Genomic DNA, 17707 nt, shown 5'->3' on the forward strand with positions numbered 1-17707 from the left:
TCATCTCTCATTGAATTGATTACTGTTTCTCCTGCTTGTGATCCGTTATTTACCTTTGAATGTCTGAACTTATCTTCAACATCTTCATCCTGGAATCTTGTCTAGCTAGTACATATTTGGAATCTAGCTGAGAATCTTGCAACATCTTTATTATAATTTCAATATATTGATAATTGTGAAACTGTATATGCCAGTGATGGTTAACCTTTTTGGTGCTGAGTGCCCATAGCGCTTGTGTGAGAATGAATGTGCGCATGCCCAAACCCCAAAATGCAATGTGAACGCCCCCTGCATGTGCCCTGCCCCTGCGCATGAGTGAGCACCCCCAGCGCATGCACTCGCATCCCCCCGCATGTGCCCCAGCCCCCCCCAGTGCATGCTCCCCATCCCCCCCCATGCCCTGTTTTGGGCCTGGAAAGTCTCCTGCATCAACCTGGAAGCCAAAACACGGTGGGCGGCTACTTCCGGTCTTTGTTGGTGTAGCTGGGCATGACTCCGCCCTGAGACACTGGCCTGCTGTCGCTGCCGCAGCCTCTTTACCAATACAATTGGCCTGCACCTGCAGCCTCTTTGCGACCCCACCCTCCCGTGCCCCATTTTGGGCCTGGAAAGCTGCCTGCACCAACCTGGAAGCCAAAACGGGGCACGAGGGGGTGGGCTCGCACTGGCAAAGAGGCTGCATCAACAGATCATTTGTGCCCACAAAGAAGCTGCGGCTGCAGTCCATTTGTACCGGCAAAGAGGCTGAGGCTGCAAGCCGTTTGCACCAGCAAAAAGGCTGCTGTGGTGACGGTAAGCCAGTATCTTGGGGCTGCACCAGCAAAGGCAAACCCCAAAAATTCAGTGCAAGTGCTTCCGCGCATGCACGTGTGCATCTCCTGCATGCGCCCCTCCCCCGCGCCTGCGTGGCAGAGACCCAAAGACCAGCTGGCCAGTGGGTGACGCATGCACAGTGGAGCTGGGCTGGGGTGATGGCTGGCGTGCCCACAGAGAGGGCTCTGCATGTAACCTGTGGCACGTGTGCCATAAGTTCGCCATCACGGGCATATGCTCTTCCTGGTGACTGCTGTCTCCTTTATTCTATCTATCATGATTGATTTTGGGAACTTGATTATTGTATTATTCACTCCATCACTAAACATCTATATATTACAATCAATCAAATATTTATTATGGTCATAGACCAGCATAAGAAGGGTGGGGTACGAACAGTGATGAATTTAAAAAGCTAAAAAAATGTAATACAAAGTTTTAAAACATTTTTTAAAAATTAAAAGTATATATAAACATAAAGATCTAAAAATAGAAATCTAGAAAAAGGGATAAAGCGTTAATTAAATACAGGGAAATATAAAGGTTAATATATGGCTAACTAAATCTATCACAATACAAAACAATACAATACAAAACAATACAAAAGTTAAATATTCATTAAGGTTGGATGCTTTGTATGCTGCTAAAACTCTGCTATCTGTTTGTCTGTTTGTATCTTTAATTGGGGGCCACCGGACATCATAAGGCAACAATTTTTGAATCAACAAATCTTTAATAGATCAACTTAAACAATGTGTCCAAAATCTAGGACCTATTATATCTGTGGGATTGAAATTTGGCAAATTTGTGGCTGCTTCATCATCACCAGGCTACCGCATGGCCATAGTCAGCCACAATCGCATGATCATTCTCCCTTCTGGCTTCTTATAAGGATAGTCAGTGGGGAAGCTGGAAGTTGTATGTTGTTCCAGCCCCACTGCTTTTTTGTCTGCCCATAGTCATTCTGTTCAGGTAAGAAAATATCTCTGAAACAATGACCCAGTGTATCATGGGTTGTCTAGTATGATTCTACTCTTGGACATAGGACATACTTTTAATACCTTCTGACCTTACAATTCAGGCTTTCAGATCTGGCTGCTCAGTGACCTATAGTATTCTGGTGAAGCGGATAGATATCTGCTTGTAATGTTTTATTTTGGTATTCTAATAAATTACTTTCCTCTTCTTCATTAGTTTCTAATTTAATTTGTAACAGCTTAAAAACAAGCTCTTTTCATAATTCTATTTTTATTTTTATTTTTTGGTCAAGCCTCCTGCAGATATTAGAATTACGAGCCATGGCAGCGCAGTGGTTAGAATGCGGTATTGCAAGCTAATTCTGCCGACTGCCAGCAGTTTGTCCTGACCAGCTCAAGGTTAACTCAGCCTTCCATCTTTCTGAGGTTGGCAAAATGAGGACCCAGATAATGCAATACTGCAGGCTATTTCTGCTGACTGCCGGCTGCTCTGCAATTTGCCAGTTTGAATCTTACCAGGCTCAAAGTTGACTCAGCCTTCCATCCTTCCAAGGTGGGTAAAATGAGGACCCAGATTGTTGAGGCCAATATGCTGACTCTGTAAACCGCTTAGAGAGGGCTGTAAAGCACTGTGAAGTGGTATATAAGTCTAAGTGCTATTGCTATTGCATCTGAATTGCAAAAATTCAGATAGCCACTTTGTAAAGTTATAGAAAGCTGTATCTGTTCACTGCCATGTAGAGATGGTACGGATTTTGTAATCCAGGTTTTATCATTCCAATGAACTCTTTCTGTTTTAATCTATGAAATATAATTGTTTTCTTAGACATTTTTCCTACAGTGTTCTTCTGTTTGGTATGCCCAGCTGATCTCAAAATTTCTCTAGCAGAAAAAGAGATAGCTCTGGAATTTTGTTAAAAACAAAATCCCTCAGATTAATATTATGGTTCATAGCTTTTCTTCTGCCTTGATTTAACAATTTTTGACAAGCAAATTATTGGGTTGGTAGCCCTTGGAAGTTAGAGTGAATTTAGGAAATTGGCTACAGCATCCAACTACAAATAGCTTATTGTCATGAGGAACATGGCAGATTTTCAGAGAAACTGAACCTAATTATCTGTACCTTCCATGGGTAATGCCAAGCTGTTACGGGCTAATTGTATAAACTTTGGACTAATTTATCCAGCTATTTTGTGTATTTTCTAAACACACGAAGCCCCTCCCTGTGGCTTTGCTCCTCTACAATGTGGTTCCAAATTTGAATTTTCTGTTGTGGCTTTTGTTTTAATTACACTATTCCAACTGAACTGGTTGGCTTGGGGTTGTGAATTAATACCTTATAATTGCACATTAGCACTTTTCATTTCATTATCATGGAGAGGTGTTCTGAGAAGGTTGCCAAACTGCCAGTTTTCACATTGATTATCCTAAGAGAGATATCTTGTAATAGTCAGCAAGCAATCAAAAGCCATTGCTTTAATTGCGCTGCATTGTGAGATCTGGATCTGTTGTGTTCTTTGTTAGTCTAATCACAATTTGGCTATCCCTATGTTGGGTACTCTGGAATTCAAAATAGGGATCTTTTAATTTTGGACTGGGACCTCATTCTAACAACCTATGTTAGAAATTATACATAGGCCTCAAAACTGGGCTTATAAGGAACTGAGATTCCTAAGAGTTAGCTTTGTCCTGTATCAGGGATAAACAGAGAAAGCACAGTGAAACGGGTTGGAAACACACAATTCAGGTACAACAGAAGCTAATAGCAGAAAAGCATTTGAGGTTCACTCCAAGGCTTGAAGCATAGTGCTGTAGGTGTGCCATAGAAGTGCCATAGAAGTGGAGTGCAGGGGAGACAGGCATTGGGATCACAGAGTCCAGCTTCCCAAAGCAAGATCAGGGTTCCAGCCATTAGAATACAAAGACAGGTTGTCATAAATGTCATTGATTTTGATAGAAGCATTTATACTGGAAGCACCCAGAGGCATCATGTGTTCATTAGTCAATAATGTAGCATAGATTTAATGCACAGAATTATGGACTTCAAGTAAGTTGTTACTGAAGAGATGGAAGAGATTTGTTTCATTGCTAACTACACAGCGCATTTTTAAGGCAAAGAGATCACCATCTACTTCTCAACTGGAGGGATCAGATGACAGGCAATATAAAAGTATCTGGGTTGATCAGAAATTTTCATCCTTTTCCTTTTGCCCTTGTTTGTTCAAGAGATCAGTATCTTTTTCTGTTGTGTTTCAACCTTTTTTTTTTTTTTAATAATCAGAAAGGAAAAAGAGCAGCCGCAAATAATGAAGTTAACCAGCCATGGAATAAAACATTTCCAAAGAAGACAAAAATAATGACCCTAGAAGGACAAACTTACATCTACCTCCTAGTTGTACTGCCTTTTTTTCTCCCATAAGCAAAATTGGGGATACATTTGAAATCTTGATACAAGATCCGAAGAAATGCCATCCAATAATCTCTGAGCAAGTTTTATAGTCCTTCTCTTTCAAGAACACCAGCTGCAAAAGTCTAACTGACCACTAGATGGTAACAACAAGAGACACAAATCTGACTTTTCTGCATTTAGGAGTGTTAGCTAATCCATTAAAGTATTTTTGCATCTCAAATCAAGCAGTTCAATTTACCATCATTTGCCTTTCTGAGATTGCCTTGGTAGTTCTCACTTACACTATATAAGTGGAAGAGAGAATCTATTCCTTTAGCTAAACCTATCGAAGACTGCTGGATTTTACAAGAGTTGGAATGAAACAAATTGATTTTTTCTGTAGGTGTCCATATCTCTCTAAGAACCAAGCTAGCTGTGACCTTGCTATTAGTTTATAAGCCCAACTATCCCAATGATATAGAGAAGAGGAAGTTGGCGTAAAGGCATAAAGTTTCCCCAACAAAATAGCTTCCTTGGGTAGCTAAGGAAAACTGATTCCTTCCTCCTTCACTTAATTCTTTTTTGTTCATCCAAAAAAGCAATAAAACAATAATAAAGATGATAGTGTGCAGTAAAATAAGTAAAAATCAGCATCAGCCTATGAAATTATTTAAAATTGTACCCTGCATCCCTTCATGTGATTGGTGCCGCTTGTTGGGAGTCCCAACCCATAAAGTCAGAAGTTGCCAAGGCAGGTATCAGTTATTCTCAGGCTAGACAGAATTATTATAAAACATGCAGCAGATCCCTCTGATTTTCAAGACTAGAAAAAGATCCATTAAGTCAAAAGACTGAGAAAAGAAGGCCTAGAACTGAAGTCCTGGGACTATTTTTCCCCCCTCTATACAGAGCTGGATTTCCAGGTTCTGCAGGAGGCAGATCTGCATATATATGACTTCTTTTTGGTTTGCAGTGAAGCAACATAATCTAACTATAACGTTCTGTGAAGCTTTTGCTTTTACTGAATATGGGATTGAGGTTTTGGAGAATTGATTTTTATTGCTGTGCCTGGTATGAAGTTGCCTTTCTTAAAGACAGGGAAAACGCTGTGAAATTGCCACTAGTAATGTGAGGCTGGTAGATGAGGCTAACTGTGAGCATGAAGATTGCATTGTCTGTGACAGATGATGCAATTGTTGGTATTGTATTTCCTGTCAGTCTCTCTTACTCCTTGTGTGCTGGCATGGAGAAGCAACGGAGTAGCTGCCACTTTCTCAAGGCTTTTATCCTTTATTTGACCTCTTCTCCAATCAGGGAATACATCCTTGTTAATGCCTCCAAAAAGAGGCTCTTTTTTTTTTTTTTTTGAATCAAGGACACAAACTAAAAGAGGCAATTTTTTTCTTTCTCCAGCCCCAAAGACACAAGTCTTTGTGTGCTGCTAAGGAAGAAATTGGCATCCTTTGGTTACATTAGGACGAATTCCTAATCTCTGTCTTCTAGGGACTGATTTTCCCAAGTGCTTTTCTTCAGATAGTCATTTTCAGCGTTAGAGCTCTAGGCGAAAGCAAATGATCAGAAGATCAGTTTTAGAAGATCTGGACTCTCACTCACGGTTGAAATCCAGCAGGTTCTGACAGGTTCTGGAGAACCAGTAGCGGAAATTTTGAGCAGTTCTGAGAACCGATAGTGGAAATTTTGAGTAGTTCAGAGAACCGGCAAATACCACTTCTGACTGGCCCTAGAGTGGGGAGGGAAAGGGGATTTTTCAGTATCCTTCCCTTGGAGTGGGATGGGAATGGAGATTTTACAGTATCCTTCCCCTGGAGTGGGTTGGGAATGGAGATTTTGCAGTATCCTTCCCCTGCCATGTCCACCAAGCCACGCCCACTAAGTCACACCACGCCCACCAAGTCACAACCCACAGAACCTGTAGTAAGAAAATTTGGATTTCACCACTGCTCTCACCTCTTTTGGTATGAGTAGAACGGGCACTGTGAACTTCTATGATCGTATCTACTTAGCTGCATTACCATATTTACCTGCTACAAAAATGAGACCCTTTATAAATAATCACCGTGGAATTGATGCAATTATACTAATAAAGGAGAATATTTGTAGCTCAGGGTTGACATGAGAGATTCTCTGAGCTTGGTTGTTTTCTTGCAGACGTTTCAGAGGTGGTATTCAGCAGGTTCTGACCAGGGGTGGGTTCTAAATTTTTTTACTACCGGTTCTTTGGGCGTGGCTTATTTTGTGGGTGTGGCTTATTTTATGGGCGTGGCTTGATGGTCATGTGACAATTATTTAAGATTTAGCAGGTCTACCAGGCTGTACCAATCTACCCATTTATTTTTGCACCGGTTCGGTGACGTCATATCATCACTGCTACCAGCTCGGCAGAACCGGGCGGAACCGGGAGGAACCCACCACTGGTTCTGACCAGTTCTGGAGAACTGGTACCCGAAATTTTGAGTAGTTTGGAGAACCAGTAAATACCACCTCTGACTGGCCCCGCCCCCATCTATTCTCTGCCTCCTGAGTCGCAGCTGATCGGGAGGAAATGGGGATTTTGCAGTAACCTTCCCCTGCCACACCCACCAAACCACACCACACCCACAAGCCATGCCCACAGAACAGTAGTAAAAAATTTTGAATCCCACCACTGAGACGTTTCATTACCCAAAGTAGGTAACATCATCAGTGCTAGTCAGTGATGTTCCCTAGTTTTGGTAATGAAACATCTGCAAGAAAACAAGCAAGCTCAGAGAGCACCAAGGATCCCTCATGATGTATTTATGTATTTATGTTACCTTCAGTGTGAAGAAGAGTCTGCCCAAAATGTAGAAACGATGTGATTTCTTAAAAGGTGGAGTCATTTGAGATTATCTTTTGAAATTAATCCTTTTCTAACCCTTCAAAAGGCCTCTCTTTTTTTGTTTCCTTCCCTGTCTGATGATCTCTTCTCTTTATGTTTATTATGCTGGCATAGGAAGAGGGCTCATTTCCTGTTTATTAAGGACACTTGCTCCCAACTGAGCCTCCATCTTGGTGCCAGCCCTCTGCTGAGCCCCACTGAAAGAAACCAATTCAAAATGATCTGGCATGACTCCTGGAGTCATTGGCAAGTGGACATATAATGTATGTAGGGGTGGATTAATTAATTTTATTAAAGGAGAAATTTATTTTACAGGAAATAAAATTTAATTGGGACCTTCCTTTTTTATTTTTCCTGCCGCTGCCCCTTTTGGGTATGCACTGCTGGCGGATATCTATACAAACGTGCTATTTTATGAAAACTCGATGTGTATCCTACTGAAATATAAAAGGAATCTAAATGAAGACATATCATCACTGTTTGGTACTGGTTTGATTTATTTCATAAAACAAGTCATCCAACTTCAGATCTGCCAGTATGAAAAAGTAATTGCCCTCCTGGTTCAATCAATTTAATTGAAGGGATTAGTAGGAGCAGTTATGTGAATAATCAGGGTGATTTGAGCCAGCTCTGTCCTATAAAAATCTCATCAACTATGGTTTTGCAACTTTAGGAGCTGAATGATTTGCCCTCATTAAAGGGAGCACAAATTCTTCTTTTGTACCAGAGAATTCTAAAGGAGAATATCAGGCCATCTATCCATCATCTGTAGCTGTCAAAAAGCTACGTGAAGCTCAGATAAAATTCAGGGGCAAAGATATATAAAAATTCAGACAATCTGAAAGGTGATGAATATTTTTTCACAGAACTGTAAATATATGCTGATACATACTCAGGGCATCACATATACATATTTATTGGTGCATGGAGAAATATTCAAGATTGATTTTAAGCTGGAGTGGAAGTCTAGGCTGACTAGTGGAAACATTGGACATTGTATCTGTCTTTTTCGCCCTCTACCTACCTATTCTTATTTGAGAGAATTATCCTAAATTCAGCTATTCCCTTGTTCAGGGATATATTAGCCAAATAAAATGGCCTCCATATGTTTTGGTTTCTGCTGGAGGTATGATGTCCAAGGCTACCATCCCAGATTAGCATAAAACAAGCATATGCTATCAGTTTCCAAAATGCCTCTTTCTAGTGTCAGCAGTGAGAAAACCTCTTTTTCTTATTGAGCAATAGCTAGTGTTGCTGAGAAGCCAAACTTATGCATAAAAACTTTTTAATCATAAGGGGTTGGGTGAGTTTTCTCAACACTGTGTGGTTCAGATAAAAGATTCTAAAATGTGAACCTTGTAATTTGCATATCTATGGTTGGGTTTGGACTGCTTGACATTTCCCCTTTAATACGATCATTATAATATGAAGGAATAACAAAGATTTGAGGGCGCTACCAATTTAATCATTTGCTTTTCTGCACCAGACGCTCTTGCAGTTCAATAATGATTTTGTGCTATGTGGCTTGATGTGACACAGATGGAGTCTTTGCGGATGACAATTTGGCATTTATATTGATTTTTTTTCTAATAAACATAAATTAATATTGTCTGGAGGAGTCATGTCAAATATTAACACTTGAAAAATCCAGAATGTAAAAGTGATGCAAACTATCTTATGGAAGTTTTTGATAAGCAATTGACCATTGAGAGTGAAGTAATAATCACTTTATTTTTAAATATGGTCATTTTTAACAATAAAAATGGTGGTCATTTTTAACAATAATCTTAATTTGTAACCCACAAAAGAGAATCAACTTCATATTCATAAAGCCTGGCCTTTTAAAAATAAATGATAGAGGAATAAGTATGATTCATTAACCATCTGTAGAAGAAGAGTAGGATGCAAAAAGAAAACAGTGCAACAGCCTTTGTACCCAGAGGTGAAATTACTAATAGGATGCTTGAATACATGGCTGTGAAATCAGTATTCTGAGTTTACATACTAGGGATGCTTGAGGATTTTTTAATGAATTCAGATAGAAACTGAACTAATACGTGGATTGGATTTAATGAATCAAAGTAATTTTCTCAATTAATAAAACATGGTTGCAAGTATAGAAAATGCATTTCTATAGTAATGTTTGTTTTGTGAGAAAATATGTCTATGCCAGTGGTGGGTTTTAGCAGGTTCTGACCAGTTCTGGAGAACCGGTAGCGGAAATTTTGAGTAATTCAGAGAACTGGTAGTAAAAATTCTGACTGGCCCTGCCTCCATCTATTCTCTGCCTCCCAAGTCCCAGCTGATCGGGAGGAAATGAGGATTTTGCAGTAACCTTCCCCTGGATTGGGGAGGGAATGGAAATTTTACAATATCCTTCCCCTGGTGTGGGGTGGGAATGGAGATTTTACAGTATCCTCCCCTGCCATGCCCACCAAGCCACATCCACAGAACCAGTAGTAAAAATTATTGAAACCCACCACTGGTTTATGCATGTTTTGTGGGAAAATGTTTTTTTCTATTTGCCTGTTTGGGGAGGCAATAGGATTCAAAAATAGCTTTTAAATACTCACAGGTTGTTGTGTAAGTATCACTGGTGGATTTCTATTGGTTCGCCCTGGTTCGGGCGAACCAGTAGCAGTGGTGGCGGGAGGCTCCGCCCACCCGCCCGGACGTCATCATGGGTGCTCTGCGCATGTGCAGAAGTGTCGCGAGCGAAGTGAGCATGCACGCACGCTCACAGTTCCGAACTGGTAGCAAAGGTAAGAGAAACCCACTACTGGTAAGTATGGTGGTAGTGCCTGCCTGACAGTTTTTTGGGTATAGGGAAGGGGGCACAGAGGAAAATCATAAATTAATTCATGGGGAAAAATGTATGGGAGGATTGATAAAAAAAGATGCATCTTCTGAAAAAGCTTTGGTGTCATTCATGTTATAGTTTTTTGGTGTCGAGAAGATCTCAACATTCTTCAGGATGTTTTATTTTAAGGATCTTTCAGTTCCATAGCATTAATGTGTTGCTTATGATTGTTTGATTTAGTTTTATTCTATTTGCTTTTTGTATATGTTTGTTCATTTTTTATGATTTTGTTAGAGCATTATAAAGCTATTATCAATTAATGAATAAGTGACTAGAATTTCACCAGTTACATGTAGCCTAATTTGATCTAATTTTATGTTTGATTTTAGTATAAATGCTCAAATTTCATTTGTGTTTTCACTTTTAGTTAGAAAATATAACATTTATGGATCTTTGATTCCTTGGATTCCAATACTGAAGACCAATTTTTTTCATTGACTCGTGGCTTATTTTCATATGTCATCTTAAAATACAAAAGGAGATTCTGGGGAAAATGGTGTCTCCCATCAATATAAGAGAAACAAGGGAGATGTTGATGAGTCATTTCTTTTCATGGATGACCAATAGAAGTAACCCAGAGTACGAAGCTACAGCTAACGTATTCAAGGACCATTTTTTAAAATAAGCTTTGATTATAATTAGCCAGTTATTGGAACTAACTAGATAGCCTATGAAGTAGGCAACAATAGGAATCTAGTATTTTTATTCTGTCATTGCTCTTCAGATTCAAAAACTGCGTGGTAATCATCCCAGATAATATAATTGTTATGAGTATTTTTTTAAGGAAATAGTGTGTTTATGTAAAGAATATAGATTACGTAAAGAATATAGACACATAATATTTGTTTCATTCATTGCCCCTTGTCTTTAGATTCTGAAGCTAGACTCATCTTTGTTAGATATATTATACAAATAGCACTAGCACTTAACTTATATACCACTTCACAGTGCTTTACAGCCTTCTCTAAGCAGTTTACAGAGTCAGCATATTGCATCCAACAATCTGGGTCCTCATTTTACTGACCTCGGAAGGATGGAAGGCTGAGTCAACCTTAAGCCTGGTGAGATTTGAATGCCAAATTGCAGGCAGCCGGCAGGCAGCAGAAGTAGCCTGCAGTACTGCACTCTAACCACTGCGCCACTCGACAATGCCCATTTTAGAAGACTAGCCTTGAAATATTCCTCCCATCTTGCCCTTCATATTTTTGAATTTAATTTCCCTGCTATTTCTACATTTAAATCTGTAGTCAGTTACTTTAAGTCATCTTTTATGTCAGTTTCAAAATGCTCACCAAGACATGTATGTAGAAGAACTTGTTACAATCTCTGTTCTGTCGAGACTGTAGTTGCAAGTTAACTAGGCTTTTCTTTTTCCCTCTAAAAGAACATTGTGGTATATTGGAGCTGTTCAGCACATTTGGAATTTTAAGACAAGCTGGGAATGCTCTCATAAAACAGTTGCCTATGGCAAAAACCCATTTGCCAAGCACTGATTTACTAGAAGTTTCCTGCTGTTCTCCACATCTTTGCTGGCTACAGTTTCGTCATGACAGCCAGTTTCTTCATGGCTGTTTAAAAGGTGAAGCCATTCTCAAATTGAGTTTTAAACATTTGATGATTATATGTATATTGTACATGCCCAAGTTGTTTTCGTGGTTGTGTTCCCCCCTCCCCCATTGTACAGACGACTACCATCTGTTTATATGTCTGAGTGGAGACCAAAAGTATTCCTAGAAATAAATATGATGCATAAAGCTGGTTTTAAACAGTGTCAAGCTGATGACTCTCAGAACACTATAGCCCTCAAGCCACTTCCCTCTTCCAATGAGAAGCATGGGGGAGAGGAACATAGAACTTTCTTTGTCCCTATGGAGACATGGTTGGAAGCCCTCAGAGAAACCAGGAAGTTAAGAAACAGATTTTGTCTGATTATGCCTAGAGCTCCAGCACTCTGCCCAAACGTTCCGGGAGAACAAGAACCAGTAAAACAGCAGTGGCAGAGAAGAGGCAGATAAAAATATGAAAGAATTTAGAAAAAAATGTTCACAGCATTCCTTTTCTTAGTCTTGGCTTGTATTACAGCTGCTTCCATTCTCTGTTCAGCTATCTCTTTTTTGTTTGGTCAGAATGTTTACAGATCACTAGATTTGGTATGCAGCCCTTAGACTTATGTAACTTGGTGCAGCTTTGTTTTTACTAAAATAAAAATATATCTTTGATTCTATTCCAATGTTGTGCTTTAGTGTCATCGTTCAGTCTAAAACTGCTAGGGCCTGATAACCCTGGAAAAACATTTATTTCAACATTTAGTCCTGGAAAAGTTTATATTTTCTATTCTACCCTCTCCAAATTCCAGATGTGAAGGGCTTCTCCACATTCCAGAACAGATGATGGCACTGTAAAAGAAAGAGTACAGAGAAGAGCAACAAAGATGATTAGGGGACTGGAGACTAAAACATATGAAGAACGGTTGCAGGAACTGGGTATGTCTTGTTTAATGAAGAGAAGGACTAGGGGAGACATGATAGCAGTGTTCCAATATCTCAGGGGTTGCCACAAAGAAGAGGGAGTCAAGCTATTCTCCAAAGCACCTGAGGGTAGGACAAGAAGCAATGGGTGGAAACTAATCAAGGAGAGAAGCAACTTAGAACTAAGGAGAAATTTCCTGACAGTTAGAACAATTAATAAGTGGAACAACTTGCCTGCAGAAGTTGTGAATGCTCCAACACTGGAAATTTTTAAGAAGATATTGGATAACCATTTGTCTGAAGTGGTGTAGGGTTTCCTGCCTGGGCAGGGGGTTGGACTAGAAGACCTCCAAGGTCCCTTCCAACTCTGTTATTCTATTCTATTCTATTCTATTCTGTTCTGTTCTGTTCTGTTCTATTCTATTCTATTCTATTCTATTCTATTCTATTCTATTCTATTCTATTCTATTCTATTCTATTCTATTCTATTCTATTCTAAATTGTTGCTTAGACGAAGCTCTCAAAGCTGGAGGAATAGCTACACAAAAATATACTTGAACTCTGTTATAGGGGAAGGGCAAGACAAAGATCTCAAGGAGAGATCTGGCAGGCTTGAATTGATATTTATCACAGAAGAAGTTGTGATAGACTGGTGTTTTGTTTTGCAGCATAACAGCTTCCCATTGTTTAAAATATGCTTTAAACATTGTTTAACATCTGCTTTAAAACAGGGTTTAAACCAGTGGCCCCTAACCTTTTGGGCACCGGTTCCATGGAGAAAGGTTTTTCTACGAACCAGAGGGGGTGTGGTTTTGCATGCTGCCCACATCCTGTGGATGGGGCTTCATTTGTTTGTGCGGCCCAGTTGCTGGCATGCCGCAGCCCAATGTCAGTCCATGGACTGGGGGTTGGGGACCCCTGCTTTAAACAATGAAAAAGTCAGGAGGAGCAGAGGGCATTATTTATTTTATTTTATTTTATTTATTTTATTTTATTTGTATACCGCCCTTCTCCTAGTGGACTCAGGGCGGTGCACAGCCAGAACTAAAACACATAACAATACAAAATTTAAAATTATTAAAAGAATTATATACTTTGGCCCAAAATTTAAAACAATTCGAATTAAAACCCATTGACAGATTAAAAGCCAAACAACTAAAAAACTAAAAAAAAAGGGGGGGGGGTCACGCCAGCCCTGCTTGATGGAAAAGAAAAGTTTTCAGGGCACAGCGAAAGACCCGGAGATCTGATATCCTTCTTATCTCCGGGGGCAAATCGTTCCAGAGGGCGGGAGCTGCCACAGAGAAGGCCCTCCCCCTGGGGGTCGCCAGCCGATATTGCCTGGCTGACGGCACCCTGAGGAGTCCCTCTCTGTGGGAGCGTACTGGTCGGTGGGAGGCTATCGGCGGCAGAAGGCGGTCCCGCAAATACCCAGGTCCTATGCCATGGAGCGCTTTAAAGGTGGTAACCAACACCTTGAAGCGCACCTGGAAGACCACTGGAAGCCAATGCAGCTCACGCAGGAGAGGTGTCACATGGGAGCGCCCCCTTGCTCCCATAATCCCCCACGCGGCCGCATTCTGCACCAGTTGGAGCCTCCGGGTACTCCTCAAGGGGAGCCCCATGTAGAGAGCATTGCAATAGTCCAGGCGGGAAGTGATGAGTGACTGTGCGTAAGGAATTATAAATGTGAAGAGCTGCAATAGGAACCATATTGGTGCTCTTGAGCATCATGTTAGGAGAGGTTGAAACCTGAAAGCTGTAGGAGATTGAAACCCTAGTTATTAACTATAAAACTCATAGTTATTTAAAGTATGTGTTTTTGTAAAGTGATAGGTCCATTTTAGCAGAGTTCTATGGGTCTATTGATGATCAAGAAGGGAATGGTTTTGTAGTGGAACCAGCCATTAAGATTCCTGTAAAGCTTTTAGACATTAGGAAATGCTGCTGGATCGGAATACATTTTGAGTGAAGGAAATACCTTGTCAGATGCAAAAGACCAGGTCCACACATGAAGATCCAATTAAATTAATTTATTGCTAATCATCTCCATGCCCAAGAATCTTCTCAACTAATGGTTAACATCTGCTTGGTGTTAGGTTAAAGGTCAATGGAATTCAAGGGAAGTTGGACTTAGTTCACTTGAGGCTATGTAGGGATTCTAGGATGATCCCTCTTTTAACTCCATCCCCAGGTTTTGCCACTCCTTCTCCTACATATCCTAACAGGGTCACATTCAGCAACTATTATTCTTTAATAAATATTTTAACTACATAATTGTTTTAATGAATCTTTTAATACATTAATTAGATAAAATCCCATTGTCCACATACTTGTCTACTATCTATCTACGTCAGAGTATTATTTTTAGCTTGAATTGCACCTTTTAATTGTAGAAACTGAGCGTGGTAGTTTTAAAGAGCCACGTTAATCTCTTCTAGAAGAATTGCAAGGCATCCTCCTGAAATTGATGGAACTTGCTTCCAAATAATGTCATAAACTGGGATTAAGGCTACCAAAATAACAAATTGAATGTTCTTTGTTAATCCCTTAAGAACATAGTTGAGAAATGTTTCAAACTGTCAGTAAATTTTCCCCTCTAAAAGTTCAGTGGTTGTACTCCAAAGAAGTTAAGGCTGGAAATGTGTAATGGGATGTAATCTTCCCTTTCAACAGCTGCTGTAGTATATAATTAAATAGCTTAATTAAATAACAATTTTGGTCTTTCTGAAGCTACAGTTTCATATTTAGATTTGCTTAGAATATGTAAATTATAACTAGAGCTAAAATATAGCAGTTCTTTCTATGTCATTTCACCCCTGAGAATGTTTTTAAGAACTCTTGGGATTCATATCTAAGCTAGGCAAATTCTCATAACATCCCAAGAAAGATCTCCCACAAATTAGATAATGGGAACCCATCATTATCCTGTGCCATATGGCCAAGCAGATAATTATTGGAAGGCTCACAAACAGGACATACTGTATTTGAATCTGAGTATTTTCTTTAGCAATCATTATGAAGGCCCTCCTAAAATATTTTGGTGTCTAAGATAAAGAACAAGATGACTTCTCCCCTTCTAATTCTATATGTAAAATCAAACTGGGCTGGGAGTTAAATTGTTATTCAATGCTGGAAACACAACCATCATTGTTTATTTAGAAGAGGTAGGATATGTCTGGTCACCCAAACAGGTCTGCCATCCAACGCCTTATTAGTGTTGACTCAATAATGTATTACCACCTGATGTCTTTTTACTATCCATTAATGACATGTGGATTAAGGATTTTTTTATTATTATTATAGATGAGAATTTGTTTCAAATGTTTCATTGTGAAGTTATAGAGGGAGGTTTCCAACCTTGGCAACTTTAAGATTTGTGGACTTCAATTTGCAGAATTCTGGGAGCTGAAAGTCCATAAGTCTTAAAAAGTTGCCAAAATTGAATACCCACACCCACACACCAGTCGTAGAGATATTTCAAAAAGGGAAGAGAATTATTTCAAAGGTTTTCAGAGCCAGTAATCTTGAATTTTATGTCCAAGTAGATGGACAGAGATAAGATTAAGATAGCAAGAGATCTCAGAAATGATTTATTTGATCATAATTAGATTGCAAACAAGAGAGAGCTGGAATCATTTTGCAAGGCAACTGGGTGAATGAAGCCTAGGATCCAGCAGAAACTTAGGATACCAAGAAAAAAATCTGGTCTGCCTTTAGAAACAAGGGAATCTGGTTGCCTAATCTTTCTGCTGGAAATCTGTATTTCGAGCTGAAGAAGCTTGTGCTCAGAGGTGGGCTGTTCGCACCGGTTCGGGCAAACTGGTAGTTAAGATTTTGCACAGTTTGGCGAACTGGCAAATCCCACCACTGGCTGGCCCCATCAATGCTTGTTTTTCAGCCTGTTTTCCAGTCCATTTTCTAGAGCATTTTCAGGCCTTTTTTGAGGGCCAAAAATGGTCTGAAAACAGCCTGAAAAATGGCCCTGAAAGCAGCCCAAAAATGGCCTGAAAATGGCCCGAAAATGGCCCAAAACCAGCCTGAAAAACGGGCAGGAGTGGGGCTAGCCAGTGGTGGGATTAGCCCCAACTGGCTGAATCCTACCTCTGCCTTTGAGGTGAGTGGCCAGGAGGCAGGGCTGGGTGTGGTGAGTGACGTCACTTACCCAGTCACATGACCAACCGATCATGCCTACCCAGCCAGAGAACCGGTTGTTAAGTTATTCAAGTCCCACCACTGCTTGTACTATTAATGGAGAATCAATGAAGTGTATGAAAAATGCATTGCTGACTTTGGAGAGCTGCTTCTTCTTCATTTAGCTGTGAGAAACACCTTAGTGCCATTTTCCTCCCTGAAACCAGCGTTTAAATGTTTCATTAGAAGCAGCCAAGGTTTGTCATGTGCTCAGCAGCTGTCCTCTCCCTAGTCATTTCTGCTCAATTATGTGTCCTCATTAAGCCAGTATTCAGCTTCCAAAGAGTCAGTGAATGTGAGACTGGGCAGTAAATTCTATATAGGAAACGAAGCAAAAGAACTGCCTTCCAAAACCCTGAACAGGAGAAGGATTGTATGACTTTAAGCCAGTGGTACTCAATCTTTTCTTCACCATGGATAATACTTTTTGTGGCCACAGACCATGACCACGGACCACCAAGATTTAACTCAAGATTTAAATCACAATGTTTCTTCAAGCCTTTGTGTACCCCTTGTGATAACATTGTAACACCTCAGCGGTCTGTGGGCCACAGCTTGAGAACTACTGACCTAAGCAATTGTACATATACAGCTTAAGAGCACAGCAAGTGTCTCTTTCACACCTTATTTGCAGAAAGGACCTCCAGATGAGAGCAGTGGGTTCACATTTCAGTAAAATACATGTACACAAGCATTAGCATGCAGCTTGCACCATCTCCTACACCAGAATTTGTTTGATCTCTCGGTCTTTTATTAACCTGGACAAGCAAAGAATTTATTTTTCCCTGCAGCACAATATGAGGTTATGTGGATGATTTCAGATTTATCTTTGGAATGGCCCAATCATTTGATTTTTATTTTATCTTAATTTTCATCTCAAAGGGAATGGCCAGTTGGGATCAAAGGCTTGAAATGCCAGAACTCTATATTTCAAATGTGATTTTTGACCTGAAGAAAATAGGCTCGGTATTTCAGTCTGGAAAATTTGTATTTGAAAATAGACTTAAGCTAACATGTTTTATGTTAAGTAGCTGGACCTATATTTCTTAAGAACAATTAGGTTCAAACTATAAATAAATATACCCTGTTTTCCCCAAAATAAGACATCCCCTGATAATAAGCCCAATT

The 17707-nt window shown here is 39.9% G+C and overlaps 1 protein-coding gene across 3 annotated transcripts in view; it reads left to right on the plus strand.

The window, feature by feature from the left end:
- Positions 1–17707, plus strand: part of TSPAN4 (tetraspanin 4) — a 437882-nt gene that overhangs the window by 204666 nt on the left and 215509 nt on the right. Inside the window, exon 1 of one of the 3 annotated variants that reach the window (XM_070957397.1) lies at positions 12288–12400. The exons of the other annotated variants lie outside the window; for them this stretch is intronic. Coding sequence (XP_070813498.1) covers positions 12377–12400 — 24 coding nt within the window. The 5' untranslated portion in view covers positions 12288–12376. Of the gene's footprint in view, positions 1–12287; positions 12401–17707 lie in introns of those variants that run through there. 3 annotated transcript variants of the gene reach the window in all.

Source organism: Pituophis catenifer, unplaced genomic scaffold (genome assembly GCF_029215685.1).
Source record: "Pituophis catenifer annectens isolate HBS135680 unplaced genomic scaffold, rPitCat1.0.hap2 SCAF_1, whole genome shotgun sequence".
NCBI classification, from domain to species: domain Eukaryota; kingdom Metazoa; phylum Chordata; class Lepidosauria; order Squamata; family Colubridae; genus Pituophis; species Pituophis catenifer.